The 27,659-nt window shown below is 42.1% G+C and overlaps 1 protein-coding gene across 2 annotated transcripts in view; it reads left to right on the top strand.

Annotated features, from left to right (window-relative positions):
* The window catches only part of LOC126481677 (juvenile hormone esterase-like), a 499,150-nt gene that overhangs the window by 239,707 nt on the left and 231,784 nt on the right, over window positions 1-27,659 (top strand). For both annotated transcript variants that reach the window (XM_050105611.1, XM_050105610.1), the window contains exon 6: window positions 23,811-24,004. In XM_050105611.1, coding sequence (XP_049961568.1) covers window positions 23,811-24,004 — 194 coding nt within the window. The remainder of the gene's footprint in view (window positions 1-23,810; window positions 24,005-27,659) is intronic.

Here is a 27,659-nt window from a genome sequence, read left to right as displayed (position 1 = left end):
CCTATTATACTTTGATGCAGAAGTCCTCTAAGAATCTCCCGAAGTACAAGCATATTTCGAGAAAATTTCTTAGATCACGAATGTACTGAAGAGTCGTATAATCTGTACTGTTGTTGTTTTTTGTGGATTAGGACAGACTCAATAATAACTAGACACCCCAAGGTTTTTAATTCCTGGACGACGGATATGCACTTTTTCAAATCAGGCTCACTCCTACAGACAGCCTATCTGCTTGTTCACAGTTGAGAAATATGTTTCTCCATTCAAGCAGTCAAGGTACCACATTGGGCGCCAATGGGTAGCCAAATTTTTTCGTGAATTTTTCCACTAATTGACAGTCGACAGAGAAACACCATGTGGCGTCCTTCTTCTTCATGAGGAGTACAGGAGACGACCAAGGATTCTCTGAAGGTTTATTGATGTCTTCTTGCATCTTCTCCTCCACTTCCTTACTGTGGGTTGTTTGGTCTTTCTTTTCTCCAGTATAGATGTGAAAGCATCTTTTAATTGGTGCAGAATGGCTAATACTCGCCAGTCTTGTTCCTCGGTCAGATCAGATGTCATTGGCAGTTCGACAGAAACGTCTTCAACTGCATTGTTTGTAGACGTAGCGGAGAACGATTCCTCTTTGATGGCACTAAGTTGCCTTTCCTGAACTGGTTAGGTTGTTCCTACACATATATCTTTAGGCATTAGATATGGCTGCTCGTGACAGTTAGTGATACAAAGTTCTCATTAATTTATTTATTTTATTTATTTGCACGTCTAGTTCCATAGGACCAAATTGAGGAGTAAATCTCCAAGGTCATGGAACGTGTCAGTACATTACAACAGAAAAGTAACATAAGATAAAATAAAATGTTTATGAACCCAAATAAATAGAGCCATAAGTTTAAGTAAACTGAATCAACAATGTAACATAAGAATCAGCTTAATTTTTCAAGGAACTCCTCAACAGAATAGGGGGAGTGGCCCATAAGGAAACTTTTGAGTTCCGTTTTGAAACCGTGTGGATTACTGGTAAGACTTCTGAATTTTGTGGTAACTTATTGAAAATGGATGCAGCAATATACTGCACACCTTCCTGCACAAGAGTTGAGGAAGTGCTATCCAAATGCAGATTGTATAACTGCCGAGAATTAACTGAGTGAAAGCTGCTATTTCTTGGGAATAAGCTGATGTTGTTAATAAGAAACGACAGTAATGGATATATATATTGAGAGGCTAATGTAAAAATAACCGGACTAGTGAACAGAGGTCGACAAGAGGTTCATGAACTTACACCACTTATGGCCCGTTTCTGAGCCAAAAATATCCTTTTAGAATGGGATGAGTTACCCCATAAAATAATTCCATACAACATAACCGAATGAAAATAAGTAGCCTAATTTTAGTATCAATCGATCACTTACTTCAGATACCGTTCGAATAGTAAAAATGGCAGCATTAAATTTCTGAGCAAGATCCTGAATGTGGGCTTTCCATTACAGTTTACCACCTATCTGGACACCTGGAAATTTGAACTGTTCAGTTTCACTAATCGTATGCCCATTCTGTGAAATTAAAACGATGAGTTTTGTTGAATTGTTTGCTGAGTCTTACTGACTACAGTCAATGTTTATGATCGTCGCTGACTCGAGTATCTTTTTGCAATCGTCAAGAAGTTCACAGCTCTACTGAACATCTATATTGACGATTGGAAACCGTCTCGTTGACAGTAGCAAGCAACAGCCCAGTGCAGTCTTTGTTATGTGTGCTTGTTGGAATATCTTTGTCAGTCTGGAGCTCTGATCTTCCACAGGCTGTAAATGCTTATGATGTCTGCAAGAAGCCCTCATCCAAGAATAACATTATGATTACATTCAGTTAAGACAACAAATTCGTGGGAAGTCCATACGTTGACAAGTTGGACGTCGATGATGACGTGAGAGAGTGAGGTTTCCTGACATCTTCGTGACTGTTGTCTATCGAGAATTTTTCTTCTGTGGCGGCTTCACCTCCACAGAGGGTCGCCTATGCTTTGGACTGGCGTCAATAGACCTGTTGTGATGGTTAATGTCTGGTGGCGTAGTAGTCGTTGAAAGCTCGCCTTTTTCTCTACAGTAGCAGACAGTGTGTCCAGAATGTCCACACTGGAATCTTATTGGCGTTTTGTCCTCCATTCTCCACATGTCTACTCTTCTGTGAGGTGATATACTTGGTGGAGGAGTTGGACGTACTTGCATTGGTCAGATGACGTTACAGTTGACACCTGAGGCGTACGTCAGAGTAGGCCGAATCCATTCTTCATGGGGCGTTTGGCTGATGGTAGTTCTTGGTGCCAAAGGTCGAGAACCTCTTCATCAATATTGTCCATTACAACCTGATGTATTGGGTCGGCTTTCTTGGCTGCTCTCTCTTGTGTCGACGGTATGAAATTTCTGGCTTCCATAAAATGTTGTATCTCTTCTGTTACTACCTGGTGTATGAGAAAGGTGAGGTCATAGCAGTCTTACACAACTGCTGTACAGACCACATCTGGGACTCTGCTGTACCTCTTCCATCCAACTTTCTCTCTCTCTTTCTCTCTCTCTCTGTCTCTACCTCTGTCCCCTCAATGTACTGGTGTACTGGCACACTTGATGCATTTACCTGTTGTTGTGACACCCTTTGAATCATTAATTTAGTATGAGTGCAAGTTATTTAGTTATTTCATTAGATTGTTGTTATAATTTTTATGTATACACCGTACACATTGCTAAAGAATATGACAAGAAAATTTTAAATTTATGAATGGTACATAGAACAAAAGAATTATGACAAGAAAATGATGAATTGTGAGAAGTAAATTAATAACAAGGATTGATATTAGACATGGATTTTTGAGTTTTTTTGGTGCTACGTTTGCTTACATGGGCTATACTTAACAAGAGACTAGTAGGATAGTATAAAATAAAAAAAATTAATTTTGGATCACATTTTTGATGCTGAGATTGTTTAAGGTGAAATTAAGACTAGAAGAGACTAGTGTAAGGTAGCCTGAGAGTTTGAAGAAAAGCATTCTTTTCATTATCAGTATATATTATTAAGAGTAAATATATACAGCCAGCAAATGAAAATGTTTTTCTGTAAAAGTACCACAGCTGTAGCTAGTTACCTACACAAAGTTTTAGTTTGATCTGACATGGTAACTGCCATTATCCTAATCATTGTGGCTACTAAGGCCTTGAACAATTGCTGATAATATATGTGCCATAACCCAACGAAGGGTATCAGCTACAAAACTGTAACAAATTGCCCTATTTTGTATTCACTTACAGATAAGTGCCAAACAAAATTGTGGTACATTGCCACCATGCAGAGTCTAAGCATACAGGTCTGGATGTGTGTGATGAAATTCCAACAAATTACCCTATACATTACCATCATTATAGAGGAAATTGTTACAAATTATCCCCATACATCACTATTGTTACACATAAAATTGTAACAAGTTGCCCCACATGTCATTGTTGTTACAAACAAAACTGTAGCATTGTTCTCCATTTGCCACCATTTGTACTAAGAAGTGTACTTGCTAAGTTGTATACATATGCTTAGTCAAATATGTGTGAGTGTTAGTTACAATTTTTATGTCAGTGGTAATCTATGGAGCAGTTTGTTACAATTTAGTCTGTGTCCACAGTAATGTATGGGACAATTTGCTACTGTTTTGTCACATACATGCATCCCCATATTTTAGTCAGTATTGTCTCAGGCAATGTATGGAGGCAAATTGTTTCTAATTTTGTTTGGTGCTTATCTGGAATCAGACCCACTATCAGGTTACAGTGCATACAGTGTCAGATCCTGGTGTTTCAGTACTATTAGAGGTTGTTATTGTCAGTTTATAGTACATATACTACCACCCGATGGTCAGATAAGGAAAGTCAACAAAATCGGTGTAGGAACTGTCAATCACACATGTACTGCTGGCTTCTGGTGTTATAGAATTGAGTGGGTTCCAGCAGCTGACACTCATGGTCATGTTATGGTACACACACTGTCATCATGCATCCAGGATATGGGGCAATTTTTTACATTTTCAAATGATGTAGTTATGAATGTAGCAATTTGTTACTATTTTGTGTAACGGTGATGCTGTATGAGGTAATTCGTTACATTTTTGCTGTAACATGATGATGTTTGGGGCAAATTTTTACAGTTTGTAAATGATGATGTATGGAGCAGTATTTTTTACAAGTTTGCTATAACACAGCAATTTATGGGGCAGTTTTTTTTTTTTTTTATTTGCAATTTTGCTGCAACATGGTGATGAATGGGGCAACTAGTTACAATTCTACTGTAACCTAGTGATGTATGGGGCAATTTGTTACAATTTTACTGTGAAATGGTGATGAATGAGGGAGAAATGTCATGCAATCTCCACTGAGCAATAGCATAAATTACTATTATCGGCAAAATATGACTAATGTTTAGTATTGAAAGATGATGTTAATAACCTAGTACTGAAGTACTATAACGTTTGGGGGACATTGAAGGTAGTTGAAAGTGGGTAGTGAAAGCACAGGAACCTTACCAAATTATGATGTCACTATAAATTTTGGGTGACTTTGAAATGTAGTTGAAAGTGGGTAGTTGACAGCATAGCAATCATCGTTTCTTACCTATACAAATATTTATTACTACTGTTCAGTAAGCTCAGTTCATTAGAATGGCATGTGGTTTTCGCTGTGTGACAACTTAAGTCAGTCCCTGATGAGTATACTTGTGTTTGTCTGTTAAATTGGGAGTGGCTTCACTAATAGCAGTGGACATTAAAGATCCACTTGAAATTATCCTAATTAAGGATACCCTTTTTACAAGTGAATAAAACCTAACGGAAATAATATTATTATGCAATCTGACTACTCTCAGGAATGGTTCGTTAGGTACACACATACATGACACAACAGAAATTCTCTTGACATCTGAAATGATCTGTTTCACAGAGAATAAAATATGAGATGTCGAAACACCTGCTGCTCAGAAGCTCTAGATGTAACCTTACCTTCTGCAATGCAAAAAAATAATTTACTAATCGTGACAGATGCTTGGTATCTGAATAAATCACTTAGAGCAGAAGCAGCTGCAGTCCAATTATCGACTGAATTTAAGCACAAGAATATTTCTGTAATTATCTGTGTACAAGGAATTACTGCAAGCCTTGTGGCTATTCAGTGCTACTATCTCGGAAAAGTAATGCTCCATTTAACTGAAATGACGAAAGCAACGAAATAGCAATAAACACACGAGACTTCCTTTTAATTGCAGGATTTTTATTTGAGCCCAGAAAGCACAAGCCTTCTACGTAGAACAACCATATTAATGGTACAGAATTTACATTATGCTCTAGCACCATTACACAAAGTCATGCTCCATAACGTGGATTTGAAAAACGATATTAATTTTTTTTGTGGATGAGATATTGACTTGCTAAAACAGAGCATGAATCAGAAACAGCATATAAACGAAACGGGATCCACCACACATTGATTGTAAATACGATTGTCACTCTGCTACTCATTTGATACCATTGCCTAAACAACCACTCTGTTGTAATACACAGTGACGGAAAAAAATTGCAGCACCAAGAAGCGTTTGAGTGAAATAAACGAAAGTGTTAGCAGGTGTGTTTCTACATTTGAAAGATGATGTCTACTCCAATGTCGCGTCGGTTGCATAAGAGTGACGCTAGCAGCGCCAGTGAGGATACAAATCAAGTTTGCTTTAAATACACGCTGTAGAAGTCGTGAGGTTAATTACCTTTAAGAGTTGACGTGGTGGCTTGATATTAGTCAAGAATGCCTATCAGGCGACGAAGATGCCATTGTCAACACCTCAATGAGTTTGTGTAATAGGGCTACGTGAAGCTGGGTGTTCCTTCTGCAGAAAGACTTGGCTGGAAGGTAGACACTATACCAGATTGGTGGCAGAAGTGCTCACGAGAATGTATGGTCACAAGAACACCAGGCTGTGGATGACCAGATGACACTGCTGAGTCGGCCGCTATGGTCGAGCGGTTCTAGGCGCTTCAGTCTGGAACCAAGCGGCTGCTACGGTCACAGGTTCGAATCCTGCTCGGGCATGGATGTGTGTGATGTTCTTAGGTTAGTTAGGCTTAAGCAGATCTAAGTCTAGGGGACTGATGACCTCAGATGTTAAGTCCCATAGTGCTTAGAGCCATTTGACATTGCTGGGAGGGAAGACCATCATGATCGGTCTATGGCTCAGGTGCATCGCACTGCATCTGCAGCAGCGATTTCAGCAGCAGTCAGCAACTTAGTGACAGAACGAACTTATGCAAATCGGTTACTTAAAGGACAGCTCCCTGTAGCGCGCATTCCACTGACCCCAAACCACTGCCATTTGCAACTTCAGTGATGTCAAGCTGTTGTATAACAATTAAATTACGACAGTAGCGTATTGTTTTAGAAGAAACCTTTATGTACTTTGGTAACTAATATAGGCAATTTTATTTAGGCGCGAACATCGAATTTCCGTTTGCTATCTAGGATCTGTAGTTACACTTGCATATTGCAATAAGTAACCTCTATGTATTTTGCACTCAAGGTCCTTACAGATTTCGATAAATAATTCATTTTTGTGCGAAGACAGATGTTTTGCGGGTTCGAATTGTCCTCTGTGTAGAAGCGTGACCGTTACTTTGTGACTGTGTTGTTCTTTCATATCGTGTTAGATCGTATTTGGTGAATTTCGAAATTATATTTTTGTATCACGAAAATATGCAGTTTATGTGATACAATGCATTAAAGATCTCATCAGAATGCATCATTTCTATTACTATTTACGTTGGTGGATAAACATGCTAGTGGAACATAATCACAGGTAAGTTCAAGATAAAAAGTAACAAACTAGTACAACATGGACAGCTTGTGGTTTTGCGTTATCTTGTAGGAAGATAGTGTCATGAATAGCTCGAAGATAGAGTACAGCCACGGCTTTAATGTGTCATAAATTTTATGATTGCTATCTAAGTTATGGGAACCACAGGTGATCGTGTTGCGCACCCAATGACATCCCGCATACTGCTGGGACTATACAGTAATTACCGATGTCATGTAGCACCGCTTGCTCTCCTGCGTCTACCGTAGTCCTGTACGCAGTATTGAGACTCGTTTGAAAAGAGGACGTGCTGCCTCTCCTGTCGTGACCACAGGGCTATAGGCGCGCCTCCCTCTGCTAGCCCATGAACGGAAGCCACAACAAGTGTCTCTGGACTTCCTTTTTCATTGTGGTGCAGGAGAAAAAAGCTACTGAATACTATCTTGGTGAGTGATCAAATATGGGTTTCTTACTCTAAGGCTAAGCGCAAATTAGGACGCGTATAGCGCGTGTGGCGCGACGCAGCGCAGCGCGCATTTTTGTAACTACACAGGTTCAAATGGGACCGCGCAAATTGCGGCGCGACGCGACTGGGACGCGACACGCGCCTGCGCCAGGTCGCGCGGCCTTGTGGTTGAGGCACAGTTTCTCGCGCTGCGCGTCTCGCGTGCCTCGCTAGCACCGTGGGAAACTTGAGGCGGGGAGCGGAAAAGCAGCCCGGCCATATGATCACATCGGAGCGGCGCATAATAGCAGTGGTAGTATTGCCCATACGATAAATTTTGCCTTACTGTGTACTAAATTTTATTGCCTCTGGGTAGTGTTTCGTTTTTTCCCATTTAAACGCTCCAGCTTTCTTCGTTAGTACATTACACTTTTCTGTTATTTATATCTGTATAGTTTTGTTTTGTTTCTCTTCTGTCAAGAAAAATGCATACTTCAGCAACTGATGAGCCATTGGCCGCTGGAATTGTATCATATGCCTCCGCAATGTTTTCAGATCGCAAGAAGGGACAGAGGGTAGTGAATAAGGAAGCAAGGAATATTATAAAATCATGTGATTAAGAAGCAAGGCAGGAAAGTAAAACAAGTTTATCTCTTCGCTGCCTAGTATGCTGGCGTATCTGTACGATCTGTTACAAAAATTTAGAAAGGGACAATCTCCACAGGTGTGATCCCTTTGTGCTCCTGGTAAAAAGTGTCCAAGATCTGAAGTATAGAAGTCTCACTGTGATTACTTGGATATGGATGTAATAATATAATACGACACACTGTACTACATGCATGTGAAGATCACGTTTCCACTGCAATCTAGAAACAGTCGGAAAGCAGTCACAAATAACAATGTTTTCATTGGTTCGCCGTGATGAGAAAAAGCATTTCAATTGTTGCATGCGCATTATCACTATTAATAAACTAATTATACAACAGGCTACACAAATGAAGAAAATGGTCGGTATTATTAAAAAAGTAGGAATATCCTAAAAGAGTGTTATCATTAGATATATTTAATTTGTTGAATATACTTCTGAAAAAGGCAGATCTACTTTCACGACAATGTTTTTCGAACTCCAACTCACAAGGCACACATGGCTGTCTTCTGCATTCCTGTCGCGCGCATTATCCTCCGCTGCTGACAATACACTGACCATTGTGTTGTGCGACATACCAATTGTTTTTTTTTCTCAATAACAACTATTTTATTCGCGATCACACATTGTCAGTTTGGCAAGCCGTAGGGGAGTAACCAGTATCTGGCATGTGCCTATCATTCCGCCTGAAGGAACGCTCGAGATTATTTTAATACTGCTCAGATCAAGAGAAGGAATAAAATCCTTTGGTAAGTTTTCATTCCAGTTGCTCAGTGTTAAAAATACGATGGGTTACGGGGATTCCACCAAAATTCCAACAGAGTTGGCAATCTATTTTTGTGTGAGTTGTTAACCTTTTCTCATTCGAAGTAGCATCACCGTTTGTGAGTAACTGCCACATTTATCTTGGTGACTGGTTTAATTGTACTTTCTTTGTCACAGTGTAATTTGCCAAACTCGTCTCACAGCAGCTATTGAGACAGAATACCGAAACGGAGTGCCCCATTAAACAAGTAATTGGCAAACACAGAGCTCAAAAGCTTACGGAAAACCTCATAGTGTCGGTTCGCAGTAACATAAAAGAAGAAATTTCATGTTTATTTTCATACTAGTAAGCTCTTGTTTCGCTAGCTGTCGCTAACTCTTAAAAAATTAGTCACCGGAGTGAAAAAAATAAAAAGGGAAGGATAAGTACTGATACATAGATAAGTACTGATATATAGATAAGAAAGTTCCCTGTGTTTAAGAATTAGCAAAACACTCTTCTCCTTGTGTGCTATCATTCGACAAACTTTCGTTTGGATGTCTCGAGCGGTTTAGGAGATATGAAAGACGTTAAGAGTTTTTCATTCCCGCGGGCGTGAGATTAGAAGTGAGCGCGCTACATGGGATCCATTTTCTCGAGATTGGAGGCAGATAGAGACCTCTTCCGAAGTCTAAACAGAAATTCAACATGTTAGCTAAATTTCATACACAGCAACATATGGTGTAATACGCACCAAACGCAAAATCATAGCGACCCCTAATTTTCGTTGCAAACTTTTTGAATTCTGCGTAGTGTCTTACTAAAATGTATACATCACAATAAGAATGGTCATTAGCGAGATCATGGGCACTTCGCCACGAAGCTGACATATAACGCTACAAGTAAGGCAAAAATCAAATATTTTCAGTGAATAGTTTCTGTAAAATCGTTCGAGGAAAGTAACAGTGCGAAGTATGGTGTACGCGTCGCAATATGCGCTGCACCCGCGCGACTCGTGCGGCACGTGCGTGTCGCGCTGTAGTGTCGTGTCACGTCCCACGTGTTATACGCGTCTCAATTTGTGCCTAGCCTAACATAGAGACAAAACAATAGTCGTTTGTATGGGATCATGCTACCTTGCTCAATAAACCAAGAGTAACATACTAAACACTCTCACTCTGAAAGGTTGTGGCTGATATCTTTTTGAATGCTAAAGGAATCCTGTTTGTGAATAAACAGAACTAAGAAAATAAATTCTGAAGCCTGTTGTGAGAGACTGATAAAATAAGAAGTGCCAGTGAAAACGCTGACTCATGACTAGCGGTGTTTGCCAAAGATATGGGAAATGTTTAAACGTAAATGATGCTTACATAAAAGAGCATAGCTGTAGTTTTAAGACTTTTCTCATAAATTTGCTTTTAAAATCACTAGTATTTTATTTCTAGCTTAACAAAAGTTACTTTCCAGATAGCCCTCACATAAGTGTCCCTAATCCTACCCATACAAGAGAGGGCGAAAGTGACTGCTGCAGTTTCTGCGGGTACAGAACACCACAAATGATGGTGGCCTTAGACGTCGGAGTGATTTGTACCTCTCGATGTGTGCCGGAGAGTATTTCCGGAACCTCTGACTACTCCCTTTCCCTGTCCCACTCACGAATGGCGCTTGGGGAAATGATTGCCAGTAAGCCTCTGTATCAGCTCTACTCTCTCCATTTTTTTCATCGTGGTCATTTCTCGAGGTGCAATGGGAAGGAAGTAACGTGTTGTACGACTCATCCCGGAAAGTACTCTCTCGAACTTTCGATAACAAACCTCTCCGTGATGTATAACGCCTCACTTGTAGCGCCTGCCACTACAGTTTGTAACCTTCCCCCAGATGCGTACCGAACTTTATTATTCGCATACGCTGTAGGTGAAGTAGTTATATTTTAATTATTTTAGCATAATATATATCTTTCCTCCTTGTCATGAGACTCATTGTTGTCCACTTCCGTTATTGTGAAAACTACCAAACGATAACATCTCCTTTCTTAAATGCTGGAATTTATTAAGTAAATCACTCAATTTATAAACATTTATGAACATCAAGCACTGTGTGCCATTCTGCCACTCATCTCCAGCCTCGCTACCGAGCAACCTCTCTCTCTAGCCTCTCACACCCGACTTCCCTCCACGGACTCCAACACTCGACTACTGCTTACCCACTTGCACATTGTTGACTGCATTGCAGTCTTTGATTAAACCATGTATGATCTCTACATAGTGCATAATCGATACTACGTAAGGGTACTGTACCCTTACAAGTTTCTTGAACACCTCTGTAGCGGTCTCGCGCGGACTAAGCGATCTCGTGACGAGACGCACCGCTCTTCGTTGAATCTTCTCTATCTACTCTATCAGTCCTGCCAGTTAAAGGTCCCAGATTGACTAACACTACTCAAGAATCAAACAAGAATCTTGTAAGCCACTTGTTTCGTGGGTAAGTTAAATTTCCTTAAGATTTGTCCTAAGAACCTCAGTCTGGCCTCCGATTTTCCTACTGTTTGTTTTATATGGTCATTCCACTTAAGCTCGCTCTGGATTCTTTTCCTAGATGTTTTACGGTAGATATTGTTTCCAGAAATTTGTCATTAGTAGCGTAGTCGTACATTAGTGGGTTTTTTCTCCTGTGTCGGCGCAATATGTTACATTTATTTACGTTCAAGGCCAGAGGCAGCACCACGTTTCAATCCTCTATCGGTCTTCTGGCGTTGCTACTTTCTTATCGACAACCATATCGTCTGCGAACAGTCTTAAAGAGCATCCGACGCATTGTACAAAATCAACTATACGCACAGCAAACAGTAACGTTCGTAACACACTTACCTGGGGTACTCCGGAAATTTCCTTTATATCTGCTGATTTTGCTCCGTTAACAGCCAGATGTTGAGATCCATCTGCAAGGAACTCTCGAATCCAATCGCAAATCTAGTCCGATGCTCGGTAAGCTCGTATTTTCTTCACCAAATGGCAGTCAAGGAACTGCGTATCAATCTGAGTGCAGCTGTCTGCAGCACTGTGGATTTCTTGGAGGAACAAAGCGAGCTGAATTTCGTAGGATCTCCGTTTGCGGAATTCATGTTGATTTTTATACAGAAAATCTTCGTTCCAGGAAAATGTCATAATTCTTGAGCATAAAACGTATTCAATAATTCTACAACAAGTTTATGTCAGCGGTGTAGGTTTATACTCGTAATTATGTGCAAAAGACTTTGTAGACAGAACAACTATAGCCTGGGTATATCATTCTGAAGATAAAACTGCTTCAGCTGTAAAATTGCTGACTGTGAACGCTAGGTCAACCCATTCTCTTTTCTCGATCAGAACATGGCTTGATTTTATTGCACCTGATGACGCAACGAAATTGCTGCGAAACCGGTCATGCTTGTAAACAAAGCGCGTACAGCAGAAGCGTTTTATCTTCAAAATGAAAATATAAGTATGTACATAGTTCCTGCTTCAGCTGTAAAATTGCTGACTATGAACGCTAGGTCAACCCATTCTCTTTTCTCGATCAGAACATGGCTTGATTTTATTGCACCTGATGACGCAACGAAATTGCTGCGAAACCGGTCATGCTTGTAAACAAAGTGCGTACAGCAGAAGCGTTTTATCTTCAAAATGAAAATATAAGTATGTACATAGTTCCTACTGTCCTTCTTGAAAACTGGAATTACCTGCGCTTTCTTCCAGTCGCTAGGCGCCATTCGTTTCTCCAGCGATCTATGGTAAATTTCTGTTAGAAGGGAAGTAAGACCTTCCGCATAATCTTTGTCGAATCTTATAGGTATCCCATATAGTCCTGACGCCTTTCTACTGATAAGCGATTGTAGTTGCTTTTTTGTTCCACGATCGGTTATTTCAACGTTTGCCATTTCGACGTTCGTACGATGATTGAAAGGAAGGACCGTGTTTCGATCTTCCGCGGTGAAACAGTTTCGGAAGATGAAATTCAATATTTTGGGCCTTTTCTCTATTATCTTCCGCTCTGGTATCAATATCACCCGTGAGTGAATTAATGCAGAATTTCGAAACACTTGCTGATTTTACGTTAAGACCAAAGCTCTTAGGATATTTACTCAGATTGTCTGGCATAATTTCACTTTCAAAGTCTGCGGACTCTCCTCTCATTGGTTTCCTTGCGCTCCTTTTCACTTCGTTCAACTTTTTTCAGCTCGGTTTTGACTTCTCTTGAATGTGTGATGAAACTCCTTTTATTTACGTAGCTTTTTTCTAACGTGGCTTTTGAACCACAGTGGGTCTTTCCAATCCCTTAAGACATTGCTCGGAACGTACTTGTATAAGGTATATTGAACGATGCTTTCAATTTTTTTCCATTTGTGCTCCACATCTTCGTTCTCAGCACTGAATATTTCACACTGACGTCTCAGATACTCTGCATTTTGTGTCCTGTCATTCCTGCGAATCAAAAAGGTTTTCGTTCCTTTTTTAACATTCCTTATTACACCTATAGTCGTGGTTGCTATCACTGTCTTGTGATCACTGATAAGTTCAGGTCTTTTGTTGTTAAAAGATCTAAGACGTCACCTTCGCAACTTAGTTCTTTAATATTCAGAAAATATCACATGAATTCCTGCTTCTGGCGCCAGTTTTGACAGTATAACTCTCCCAATCTATAACTTTCAAGCTGAAGTAACCCTCTATTACAGCGGCTTGATCAGGAAAGTAACTAAGGACAATCTGCAAGTTCTCTCTGAATCGCTCTACCACTATAGGCCCTGACCCAGGGGAAAATTACAAAAGCATCCGTTACCAATTTTGACTCACTTTTGATGCTTAACTTCACCCAGATTAATTCACTTCAGAATCCGAGATATCCACATTAGATATTATCGAATTCTTTACTGCAATAAATACGCCGCCACTATTGGCCAATCTGAATTTAGGATTTCGTTTAATCAACTTTCTGTTGCTAACACTGTCTGACACTGTCTGAGCATTATAACCTTCAAATCTGCGATCTTTTCTTGGATGCTCTTGCAGCTTACTAATATCATATTAATGTTTATTTTTTACTTTGTTTACATTAGATCTGCGAGGACGAGCATTTTCTGAGAGCATTACGGCTGATTTATCTTCGATTTTGTCAGACATTTCATCTCTGATCACAGAAGGGGTGGCCCTCTAGCCTAGAAAACTCCCTCATGCATGTCACATGTACTCCACTATTCTAGTCGCCGCTTCCTGCGTGTAGTGTATACCTGGCCTATTAAGGTGAACCCCACAATTCTCCACCCAGAAGCAGCGGTCCAGAAATTCGCATCCAATACCGTCACAGACTCGTCTGAGAGTGTAATTTAGACCTTTCACTCTGCTCCAAATCACACAACTGCGATCGACTCTGAGCTGATGTTACACGTTTACACGGTTAGATACTAGCCTCACCAAACTCGCCCTGTTGAAAAGAATCGAGGATGGCCTTAAACCCAAGTGGCAGGCATCATTCGTTCCAACATGCACCACGATTTGCAGAGAGTAGCACCCAGTTTGCTAGATAGCCACCACCAGCAGAACCTCCTCCACTTCTCGGATGAGACATCCCCTCCACCCTGGCAAACATATCAAGACAGACAACATTTACTTCCTCCCACATACGTCTCACAAAATGAAAATGGCGAGAAAATTCCAGATACTGGAGCTAACGCTAAGGCTTACTGGCAATCGCTCTTCCCACACAACGTTCGCGATTGGAACAGGGAACCAGAAGTATCCTCCACCATACACCTTCAGATAGCTTGCTGAGTATTGATGTAGATGTAGATGTGGAGTGCACATTGGCAGTCTTTCCTGATCTGTCCACTACTTTCCTGTGGGAGCGTCATAAACTGCCTAAGCTGCAATGACTAGCATACCTGCCCTCTGCAATTTTCTGGACTGGGCAGGAAAATCAGCCACTAGACCAATAGGAGAGGCATCCCGCACTTGGTCAGAAGTGTTTTCAACACTGGGTAGCAGCACCTTGTATCTATTGCTAAAGCGTAAGGTGTCAATTGTGTGGCCTGTACCCACTTTCACCACCCATCAAGACATATACGATCCCACATTTTACTGCCAAGAGAAGACGGACCAGTCACAACTTGCATATCAGAGGACCGAATGATAACGGAGTTGGCGGGGGATTTCAACGGCACCAAAATTGTTGCAGAGCTTGTCACTGGCGACCCGCTGTAGCTGCAGCTTTGCAGCATGGCCTGAAGGCTGTTCACTGTTGTCAGTGCAACTTCCAGCTGTTTACAGATAGTGGCTAATTCTCCTTGTATCTGCACACAACAAGCAGTGTCCCTATCTGTGTCATACTGTGTAAAATACTGCCGGCGAACCGCGCGGAGTAGCCGCGAGGTCTAGGGTGTCTTGTCACGGTTCGCGTAGCTTGCCCCGTCGGAGGTTCGAGTCCTCCCTCGGACATGGGTGTGTGTGTTGTCATTAGCCTAAGTTAGTTTAAGTTAGATGCAATAGTGTGTAAGCTTAGGGACCGATGACATCAGCAGTTTGGTCCCATAATACCTTACCACAAATTTCCAAAAACTGCCATAGATCCTGGGTACGATGCTACAAATGATGAATTTAGCTAGCACCCTGTGTGTGATGCTAGTTGCCTTCATCATGTCAGCCATTTGCTGAAGGAAGCCGAAGATGGCCCAAGAACCTAAGCGGCAGGCGCCATTCGTATCGACATGTGGCAGCCAGCCAACGTACTGACAAGGGAAACTCCCCATTGCCCCCCCTTCCCCCCCCTCAAATTTAGTGTTAAACCGGCTCAATGAACAGCCCATCAAAAACTGAACACGGACCGAGCCATGAAAACAGGAAGAAGGTGTATTGAACTGTGAAAAAAAAGCAAAAAGAAAGAGTGAACGGTGCAAGTACAAGAATTGCAACATACAGCTGTCTGAAGTAGCAGTGGCATCGTGGTAAAGAGGTCACGCTGTTGGACTGCAGAGCGGGAAAGCCATGTTCAAAGCTCCTTCGTGCGAATTACTTTTATTTATTTGTCTATTTATTTTTCGCAAGGTGTAAGGAAGGGACCTATAATGAAAGCTGATTCTGCGCAACTATTATTAGTAGCCGAAAGGAAGTGGCTTTCGAATGGAAGCCGCAAACCTTTGATGAAAAGGCGACAAGTCAGCCGAATCCTCCACCAGAAAATACGTCTGGTGCATCACACACGGCATTAGTGACTGTACGTCTGTCATATGATAGGAATCTCTTATCGACGCCCTGTCGAAAAATGTTATTAACCTTTTTGAAGTTAAGTTCCGTTTTGGAAGTTTGGACTCTGTAATTCCTTTGTTGTAACATAGTTCACATCAGGTTTATTTGTTCTTTTCATTCGTGTGAGACGTCTGCTATCACTATTCATCACGTTTACTTGCGACGGTAATGTATGCTTACCTGTGGTAACCAATGCATAGTATAACTGAAAAGACTAAAGGAAGAAAACAAACATTCAAATGACCTGACGGACAGTTCATAATGTTGGGGAAAAGAAAAATTAATGTAAGTGCCACAAAGGAGTTTTGAACCCAGCTCAAAAATGGTTCAAATGGCTCTGAGCACTATGGGACTTAACATCTGAGGTCATCAGTCGCCTAGAACTTAGAACTACTTAAACTTAACTACCCTAAGGACGTCACACACATCCATGTCCGAGGCAGGATTCGAACCTGCGACCGTATCGGTCGTGCGGTTCCAGACTGAAGCGCCTAGAACCGCTCGGCCACACCGGCCGGCCGAACCCAGCTCGCCCACCTTGTATTCCAACACCGTGACCAACACAATGCCGTGGCACTTCCATTTCTCTCGATGTTGCACTTGTTAAGCTTGGACCGTTCACTCTTTCTACTTTGCCTTTTTTCATAGTTCAGTACACCACCTTCCTGTTTTCGTGCTTGATCTATGTTCAGTTTTTGATGGGCTATCCACTGGGCCATCTTATCACTAAATCTGAGAGGGGTGCGATGGGGAGCTTCCGTTGTGAGTGCAGACTGGCGTTCTTTCCCGCCCTGCCTATTACTTTCATGAGAAGCTCCATTATCCACGTAACGCTGGAGCTCTCAGTGACTAGCAAGCCCGCCCTGTGTACTTATCTGGACTAGGCAGGAAAACTGACCGCTGACCCGACAAGAGAGGCATCACGTGCTGGTTCAGAAGTATTATCAACACTGGGCAGCACCTCGTACCTGTTGCTATGGCGTAAGGAGCCAGCGATGTGGCAGTTCCCTCTTTCGTCTTCCACCCAGTGATGCGTGAACCCTCCACTGTCCACCACCCTCTCTCTTTCGAGTGAAGACGTGCTGGTGAGATTGAGTATCGAAAGAAGCAGCTGTAACCGGCTCCCCAGGGGATTCCAATGGCATCAAAGGTGTCGCAGCTCTCGTCACTGGCTCCCCGTTGTCACACAGGTTTGAGCAGCTGTCAGAAGCCTGTCAACTGTGGCCAACGCAGCTTCCAGTGGACAGCAATCAATTGTCCTTGTGTTCGCTGTCAACAGGTACAGTCCCTTCCATACTGCACAGTGTGAAAAATAGAACAAGATCTCAAAAAATACCAACAGAGCTCTCAGGGATAACTGAGAAAGCACAAACAGAATCCCGCAAATGAGAAATTGCACGACTTTGGGGCTACAGAGATTGAAATGTACCCAAGATATGAACGAGAGGAATAAACAACACTAAAATCTGCTGTGCTGCTTTCGCACTACAGCCTAAGATCGCAAGATCCGGAAGCTCTCAAAACAGAAATAAATTTTTGTACTCAGAATGGATGCAGTTACATTTTCTAGAAACTCTGCTTCCACCAAAGCTGCTGCATGAAATGAATACGCAAACTCTAAAGCACTGATCTAAACCGTAGGCTGTGTACTAACAAGAGATTTAAACGGAGTCACGTGACACGGCGCTTCCGGTGGCAGGGAGATACCTGAGAAATTCGCCTCGCAATGACATGTACTAAAATTTACGTAAAAAACTTACTAAGAAATAGTCTACTCAGAAGTAAGTTAGAATACCACTAAGCTAAACAATGTATGCCAACTGTGTGCAACCGATAAGCTGCTACTGCTGCTCATCTCCGTTCTGGTAGGGGGCTGGAGCTCTGCTGCATATTTACTATTTGCAAAGGTCGCGGAATCAAGTAAACAGAGCGATTCTAGCGACTTCTGTTGCGGAGAACTACAAAGGAAACTCACACAACACAAACGATCGAAAATACGTAAGTTATTACAACAAAAATAAATAGCACCACTAAAAAACTGCGTACACGAGATGAAGAAAAGTGACACACTGGGAGGTCTGCATGCGATTGCGTATCCGGATTCAAGACAAAAGTTTATCTAGCAAAATCAGATCGAGTCCATTTTGGAAACACACGCACGTAAACGAGGAGCTGGCAACAAAGCCACATCGGCAGTGCATCGGAATGTACGGAGGAACATTCATCATCCAACACTAGACTGCTCGGACATTAATCCAATACCCATCATGGTGCTATGCTTCGAATCCTCGTCAGGTTCATTTATTAATTTTTAGTCGTCTGTTTTCCAGTTTTCATCGTTTATAAGCAGGACGTCATTATGTCTCTTGACAACAGCCTAGCATGCGACAGCGGGATCCATTAAACTGCTTGCGTCTGTCTACTAATCGCACAGTGTACAACGGCACACCCATAACTGGTCATGTCAAGTTCATGTAGGGCGGCTTCACAGACGATGAATACGTCGATATGCTTCTGCTGCTGGATGTATCCGATAACCAAGCTGCTGCTGCTGCTTCTGCGTATGGTGCAAGGTACCCACAGAGGTGAAATTCTGTTAAGAATGTTTTTCGTCGCCTGGAGCAAAGCCTTTGGGAATGGGTTTTGGATCAAGTGGAAGATAACGAACACTTAATAAGTAATATGATATGGACTGGCAAATCTAGCTTCACTAATGAATGTATTTTCAGTTTCCACAACAGCCATTATTTACTGGAACACAACCCAAATGTCACCCATGAAAATAGCTTTCAATCACGCTTTGGCATACGCCTGTGGACTGAAATCGTGTGAGAAGTGCTTTTGGGTCCACACTTATTGAGAGACAAGCTGAATGCGCCCCTGTATCGTACTTTCTTTGCAATACTTTGCCTGATGCGTTAGAAAATGTTCCACTTCGTGTTCGGTGACAGCTCTGATTTCAGCATGAGGGTGCACCGCCACACTTTGGAATGAATGTGAGTAAATATTTAAATCAAGTGTTTCCAAGGAAATGAATTGCTCGTGGAGGTCCAGTGTTCTGGCCCCCATGTTCTCCAGACGTTAATACACTAGATTTTTATTTGTGGGGACACTTAGATGAACACGTTTATAGTACTCCACCCACTGATGTACACAAACTAACAGATCGCTTGCATCTCTCTTTGGCAATCGTGGATGCAGATGTGTTGCCTAGAGTCTAGCACAGTATGATACAGCGATTGGTGAAGTGTTTGCAAATGCAATGTGTTCGCTTTCAACATCTTTTCTAAAGCGAAAATTGCTCGTACGTGTACATATTGGTTCTATGAATGTAAACCTGGACATCAAACGTACAGAATGGAATTATCGTGCAGTCTAGTGCAGTCTAACTATCGTGTTTTTGTGCCTTACTGGATACAGATGATGTTGCTGCGTCCACTATTATTTTCTGTTGGCTTTAATCGTGTCATGGACGAAACAAAGCTGTCGTTTACACCTGTCAGAAGTTCAAGCTATGTCTTAATGTTTAAATAAAGAAATATTCAAGATTCGCACTGTGGAGGTGTGAATGGGATACAATTTGATGCTTTAACAGAAGAATGCTGAAGATTAGATGGTTAGATCACGTAACTAATGGGGAGGTACTAAACAGAATTGGTGAGAAGAGGGATTTGTAGCAGAAATTGGCTAGAAGAAAGAGTCGGTTGGTAGGACAAGTTCTGAGGCATCAAAGGTTCTCCAATTTAGTATTGGAGGGAAGCATGGAGGGTAAAAATCGTAGAGGGAAACCAAGGGATGAATACACTAAGCAGATTCAGGAGGACGTATGTTGCTGTAGTTACTAGGAGATAAAGAAGCTTGTACAGGACAGAGTAGCATGGAGAGCTGCATCAAACCAGTCTTTGGACTGAAGACAACAACAACAACAACAACAACGACAACTGAAAAAAAGTTTGAAGCAAATGCGACTCCAACGTCGGCGAGTCTATTTATCTCGTTTATGGCATTGTCTCGTCTCACTGAGTGAATGAGAGAGCTCCGTCTTAGAACTGAGTTCGTACTACCAGTTCTTGGTCACGCTACATGCAGTTACACCATTGCTAGAGCCTCGTTTTTTAAATCGCATTTGTATTAAACCTTTTGGTGTGATTAAGTTTTGCTAGATACACAATTGTCTTGAATTGGGGCGGCGAATCGCATGCCGACTGCCAAGTGCGGCATGTTTTCTTCATCCTGTTTATTGTTCACTTATACTCAGAAGTAGTAAGAATAGCATTAAACTACACTGAAGAGCCAAAGAAACTGGTACACCTGCCTAATATCGTGTAGGGAGTCGTGAGCACGAGTAAGTGTGCAACACGACGTGGCGTGGACTCGATTAACGTCTGAAGCACTGCTGGAGGGAATTGACACCATGAATCCTGCAAGGTTGTCCATAAATCTGTAAGAGTACTAGGGGGTGGAAATCTCTTCTGAACAGCACGTTGCAAGGCATCCCAGATATGCTCAACAGTGTTCATATCTGGGGAGTTCGGTGGTTAGCGGAAGTGTTAAAACTACGAAGAGTATTCCTGGAGCCAATCAGCGGTCCCATATCACTGCAACTGCACACGCTCCACATTATTACAGAGCCTCCATCATCTTCAGCAGTCCTCTGCTGACATGTAGGGTCCATGGGTTTATGAGATTGTCTCCATTCCCATAGACGTCTATCCGCTCGATACAATTTGAAACGAGACTCGTCCGTCTAGACAAGATGTTTTACAGTCATCAGCAGTCCAATGTCGTTGTTGAAGTGCCCAGGAGAGGCGTAAAGCTTTGTATCGTGCACTCGCCAAGGGTACATGAGTGGCCGTTCGGCTCCGAAAGCTCATATTGATGATGTTTCATTGAATGGTTGGCACGTTGACACTTGTTGATGGCCCAGCACTGAAATCCGTAGCAGTCTGCGGCGGGGTTGCACTTCTGTCACGTCGAACGATTCTTTTCAGTCGTCTTTGGTCCCGTTCTTGCAGGATCTTTTTCTGGCCGCAACGATGTCGGACATTTGATGGATTCCTGATATTCACGGTACACTCGTGATATGGTCGTACGGGAAAATCCTCACTTGATCGCTACCTCGGAGATGCTGTGTTCCATCGCGTGTGCGCCGACATGTCATCGCGTTCAAACTCAGCTAAATCTTAATAACCTGCAGCAGTAACCGATCTAACAACTTCTCCAGACACTTGCCTTATACAGGGTGGTTCATTGATCGTGACCGGGCCAAATATCTCACGAAATAAGCGTCAAACTAAAAAACTACAAAGAACGAAACTTGTCTACCTTGAAGGGGGAAACCAGATGGCGCTATGGTTGGCCCGCTAGATGGCGCTGCCATAGGTCAAACAGATATCAACTGCGTTTTTTTAAAAATAGAACCCCCATTTTTATTACATATTCGTGTAGTACGTAAAGAATATGAATATTTTAGTTGGACCACTTTTTTCGCTTTGTGATAGATGCCGCTGTAATAGTCACAAACATGTGGCTCACAATTTTAGACGAACAGATGGTAACAGGCAGGTATTTTAAATTAAAATACAGAACGTAGGTGCGTTTGAACATTTTATTTCGGTTGTTACAATGTGATACATGTACGTTTGTGAACTTATCATTTCTGAGAACGCATGCTGTTACAGCGTGATTACCTGTCAATACCACATTAATGCCATAAATGCTCAAAATGATGTCCGTCAACCTCAATGCATTTGGCAAAACGTGTAACGACATTCCTCTCAACAGCGAGTAGTTCGCCTTCCGTAATGTTCGCACATGCATTGACAATACGCTGACGCATGTTGTCAGGCGTTGTTGGTGGATCACGATAGCAAATATCCTTCAACTTTCTCCAGAGAAAGAAATCTGGGGACGTCAGATATAGCGAACGTGCGGGCCATGGTAGATGCTTCGAGACCAATCCACCTGTCATGAAATATGCTATTCAATACCGCTACAACAGCACGCGAGCTATGTGCCGGACATCCATCATGTTGGAAGTACATCGCCATTCTGTCATGCAGTGAAACATCCTGTAATAACATCGGTAGAACATTACATAGGAAATCATTATACATTGCACCATTTAGATTGCCATCGATTGGGGCCAATTATCCATCCTCCCATAATGCCGCACCATATATTAACCAGCCAAGGTCGCTGATGTTCCACTTGTCGCAGCCATCGTGTATTTTCCGTTGCCCAGTAATGCATATTATGCCGGTTTACGTTACCGGTACCGTCGTTAGTGAATGACGCTTCGTCGCTAAACAGAACGCGTCCAAAAATCTGTCATCGTCCCGTAATTTATATTGTGCCAGGTGGCAGAACTGCACACGACGTTCAAAGTTGTCGCCATGGAATTCCTGGTGCATAGAAATATGGTACAGGTGCAATCGATGTTGATGTAGCATTCTCAGCACCGACGTTTTTGAGATTCCCGATTCCCGCGCAATTTGTCTGCTACTGATGTGCGGATTAGACGCGACAGTAGCTAAAACATGTACTTGGGCATCATCATTTTTTGCAGGTCTTGGATGACGTTTCATATGTGGCTGAATACTTCCTTTTTCCTTAAATAACGTAACTATCCGGCGAAGGGTCCGGACACTTGGATTATGTCGTCCAGGATACCGAGCAGCATACATAGCACACGCCCGTTGGGCATTTTGATAACAATAGCCATACATCAACACGATATCGACCTTTTCCGCAATTGGTAAACGGTCCATTTTAACATGGGTAATGTATAACGAAGCAAACACAGTCCGCACTGGCGGAATGTTACGTGATACCACGTTCTTATACGTTTGTGACTATTACAGCGCCATCTATCACAAAGCGAAAAAAGTGGTCCAACTAAAACATTCGTATTTCTTCGCGTACTACACGAATATGTAATAATAAATGCCGACCGGAGTGTGGCCGAGCGGTTCTAGGCGCTACAGTCTGGAACCGCGAGACCGCTACGGTCGCAGGTTCGAATCCTGCCTCGGGCATGGATGTGTGTGGGTCCTTAGGTTAGTTAGGTTTAAGTAGTTCTAAGTTCTAGGGGACTGATGACCACAGCAGATGAGTCCCATAGTGCTCAGAGCCATTTTTTTGTAATAATATATGCGGTTTTTATTTAAAAAAAAAAACGCAATTGATATCCGTTTGACCTATGGCAGCGCCATCTAGCGGGCCAACCATAGCGCCATCTGGTTTCCCCTTTCAAGCTAGACGAGTTTGGTTCTTCGTAATTTTTTCGTTTGATGCTTATTTCGTGAGATATTTGGCCCGGTCACTATCAGTGGACCACCCTGTACAGGCGTTTCCGACCGCAGTGCCGTAGTCTGCCTAGGTCCATGTCTCTGTATTTGAATACGCATGACTGTTCCAGTTTCTTTGGCGTTTCAGTGTAAATGACGTATACAATCTGCGTACAAGCGATACGCTATTGCTGCTGCTTATACTGGTGATCTCCATCCTGTCGGGAATCTGCAGCTCTTCTTCAACACATTTACGGGTATATATTTAAAAAAAGAAGAAAAAACAGTGATTTGTCAAAGCCCCATCCCACCTATATGAATCACAGACTATAAATTTTTGGCTACGAAATGCTTTATTAGGAAGCTGTGTGACTGCGCAGATCTTCACTGTGAACCTTATCAGTTTCACAACATACACATCACTGGCTTTTAAGTAATAAAAAAATTTAAAAAAACCTCTTCAAACTCCGATCCAGGGAGTAGCAGGCCTACCAGACAGGTTTTCGTGTGGAAGTCTGCTAAACCCCGTCCCCGCGGGCTGTTGCAGGCCTCTTCCAGCGGGTGATCGCACAGAGTGGCAGCGCGCTGGACGCGTGGGCCCTGCCGGAGAGGGAGCCGGGGCGGCAGGCACGGCGGCACGCCGCTCTCGTCAACTGCAGCCGCGGCTCCTCCACAGAGCTGGTCGCCTGCCTCAGGGGCGTCGACCACCGCCTGCTGGTTGACACTACGGACAGCCTCAAGGTACGTCCTCTGGCGTCGTCGAAACTGTCACTGCTATACTTCCGCTAAAACAACTTCGTGGTTGACGCTTCAAAGTGTCCAGTGGTAGCACCACAGGACAACCAATTGGTTTTCTCAGGCTGCTTTTGCTCACCGTCTCGCATGTTTTATAGCTGTATACTCAGTATTATCAGGTATGGCTAGTTGCACTGAGAGGGGTGGGGAAAGGCTCTGGTACATTTAAGGTTCGGATCACATGAATGAACTTTCTCCACATCTGAAGTAATGCATCTGCTGATGTAGAGCCTTGCAGAAAGCCAAATGCTGACTGATTTTGGGAGGTATGCTACAGCTCTACAAAACTTTATTTCGTAAAAAAATTTAAACACTTTTTTCAGATCTCGTTAAATATAACTCTTGTTAAAAGGTTTTAAGAAAATTATTGTTGATAATGTCATTCTTTTATCTCGAATATCGCATTTTGACGATGAACTCATATTTTTTCGCCATGGCCATCTGTATCTATATACTAATAACAAATCTGTAAAATTGTCGTATCCGTCTGTTTCTATTTGAACACGCTAATCTCCAAAAGTACCAGACGAATTTTCATAGGGCAAGATAATGAAGATGATTGCTGCTAGTTACATTCCCAGTAATTTAAGTTGTGCTCTTAGATTCCTGTCTAACCGCATACTCGGAAATCGCTACATATTCCGAAAAAATGGTGAATTATTTCTGACAACAAAAAATATAAAGGTCACTGTCGGTTGTTTCACTCACAGCAATTTCATCTCCAGAATTTTCATATTTCGTTTTTTAAATCATTACTGAGGATGTGCGCTCTTACATGTAAGTAATAACGAATATTGCAGAAAAATCTTAACTTACACGAGTAACAATGTCTCAGAACGTGTTGCATATATCAAGAGGGAAAACAATTTTTTTTTGCGCTCATCTGTGCGTTAACCCGTGTCCTTACGCGTGACGCTCTCGCACACTGACCACTTGGCCACGCTAAACAACGACTGCATACTGGTCAGTTCTTATACTATTGTTGAGAGGAACGTAGGCTGACTTCGTTGTCAAACGGCTTCACATAATTGCTTTCCATTGTTCCTTGAAAGTTGTAAACACATTTCGATAATTACTAACTAAACCATTTGTGGAAAAAACTACACAAAGTCACTAGTAACATCAGTTCACACTCGTGTAATATATGTAAGCAGAACAGATGTCTTCATATTTAATGATTTTTAAACTCTTATTTGCATTAAAGTAACACGTATTTTGAGAGAATATTGACCAAAAACTTTTTATTTTTGGATGTAATCATTCACAGTAACAACCTAACCTAACCATTTTTCTAAAAAAGGAAAATAGTCTTTTATGAACTCACTTTCGAACCGGATGCGTCCTCTGGTGATTCTTTAGTAACACGATCACTAAATCCAAAGCTAAAACAGCTAAATATGTTTAAAATAACAAATTATAGGTGTACATAAACCACAGCTCACTGATCGACAGGGCCACACAGAAATCCAAAATCTCTCGGTACAATTGTCGTAAAATCGTCGGGAGGAACATTCGGTAACAGGTCTCAGAAGCTTACTGAATAGAACATTTCGGTAAAGAACCGAAAATGACGTCACTACCGAGACAAACCTACTACACCGATCGGTATGAACGATACAGAATAAGACCCCAGGGCCAAGCACTCGTCTCCACCTCTTGTCCGCCCTCCACACGGCACACTGCCAACTCCCAGTGGAGGCGCAAGCAGCGCGTGTGCGGAGGCTCCGCAACGCCCTCTAGGAAAAGGCGGAAACTTCAAACAGAAATAAACCAAGGGAAAACAGGAACCGTGGCAAATGACACGGTTCAGAGTGGTGATTTATTCTTTCCATTATATCATACAGTACTGAGGAGTTGCAGATTTGGTTCGCTAATTCCAGATGTAATTTGTATAAGCTGACATTCAGTTCTTGTGTTTTGAGTATAGGGAGCAGATTTCATATTTCATCCAAGCTCTTTCAGCTGTTCGTTAGCACTCTGTGCTGCAGGTGACATGTCGTTTGCATTAATTTTAATATAATTAGAGAAGATGTTGTTGGCTGAACAGATTTTGTTGTACTTGAGGTTCATGTTTGTTTTATGTAGTTTCACAGTCGTTTTTTTTAAGTTTGTTGAAGAGCTTTATTGGAAATGCCTGGCATAGTGTAGACACAATAACTTTATCATGGAACTCTTCCATTTCATCCGTGTTTGCATAGGAAAACAACAATATCAGAAATTGAGTCAGCCTTGATGCAAAACACCTTGTTATTTGTTTACTTATTTATTTCTCAAACTAGTTTTGGTGACAAATATCACCATCATCAGTGTTTTTTTTTCATCTAAAACATGCAGAAAATAGCATAGTTGGTGTGATGAATAGCAGCTAGCTCTAAACGAAAAAAATGTTAGTTAATGCGGATGAGTGGGAAAAACAAACCCGTAATATTCAGATACAGCATTATTAGTGTTCTACTTGGCACAATCACGTCATTTAAATATCTGGGCGTAATATTGCAGAGCAACATGAAATGGAATGATCATGTGAGGAGTGTGGCAGGAAAGGTGAATGGTCGACATCGATTTGTTGGGAGAATTCTAGGAAAGTGTGGCGAATCTGTAAAGTAGATCACATATAGGACTCTAGTGTGACCCATTCTTGATCAGCTAATGGTCAAGTGTTTGGTATCCATACCAGGTCGGATTAAAGGGAACCATCAGAGCAGTTCAGAGGGAGGCCCGCTAGATTTGTTACTGGTAGGTTCGAACAACACGCATGTGTTTTGGAGATGCTTTGGGAACTCAAACGGGAATCCCTGAAGGGAAGGCGACATTCTTTTTGAGAAACACTATTGAGAAAATTTAGAGAACCTGCGTTTATTTAAAGCTGGCTGCAGTATGATTCTGTTGCCTCCAACATACATTGCACATAAGGACCACGAAGATAAGATACGAGAAATTAGGTCTCACACAGAGGCATATGGACAGTCGTTTTTCCCTTGTTCTATTTACGAGTCGAACAGGAAAAGTAATGACTAGTAGTAGTACGGAGTACCCTACACCACACGACACGCTGGAAGGTGGATTGTGGAGTATCAATGTAGATGTAGGTTTAGATGTAGACACAGTACGATGATGTCCATTCGGTTGATGTTAGTAGAGGGGAACTGCAGGTTCTGGCACAAGTTTCGCTGACTTTTGCCATCGGCCTAGATGAAGTTAACATCAGCTCGTTCCCTGGAATCAATGTCTCCAGCATCTAATTCTTGGGCAATGACTTTTTTTTTCCTAGCCGGCTGGGGTGGTCGAGTGGTTCTAGGCGCTACAGTCTGGAACCACGCAACTGCTACTACGGTCGCAGGTTCGAATCCTGCCTCGGGCATGGATCTGTGTGAAGTCCTTAGGTTAGTTAGGTTTAAGTAGTTCTCAGTTCTAGGGAACTGATGACCTCAGAAGTTAAGTCCCATAATGCTCAGAGTCATTTGAACTTTTTTTTTAACCTCTGCATTATTTTTGCATTTCTGACCAGTCAGTATGCACCTTGTTCCTGCTTTGGCTGCCATAAGTGATGCTAAAAGTCTGATCTTTCTGTGGTCATCCCGCAGTTCTGGCAATATGTCTT

Source organism: Schistocerca serialis, chromosome 5, assembly GCF_023864345.2.
Source record: "Schistocerca serialis cubense isolate TAMUIC-IGC-003099 chromosome 5, iqSchSeri2.2, whole genome shotgun sequence".
Classification (NCBI taxonomy): Eukaryota; Metazoa; Arthropoda; class Insecta; order Orthoptera; family Acrididae; genus Schistocerca; species Schistocerca serialis.
This window is presented reverse-complemented; position numbering and strand designations above follow the sequence as displayed.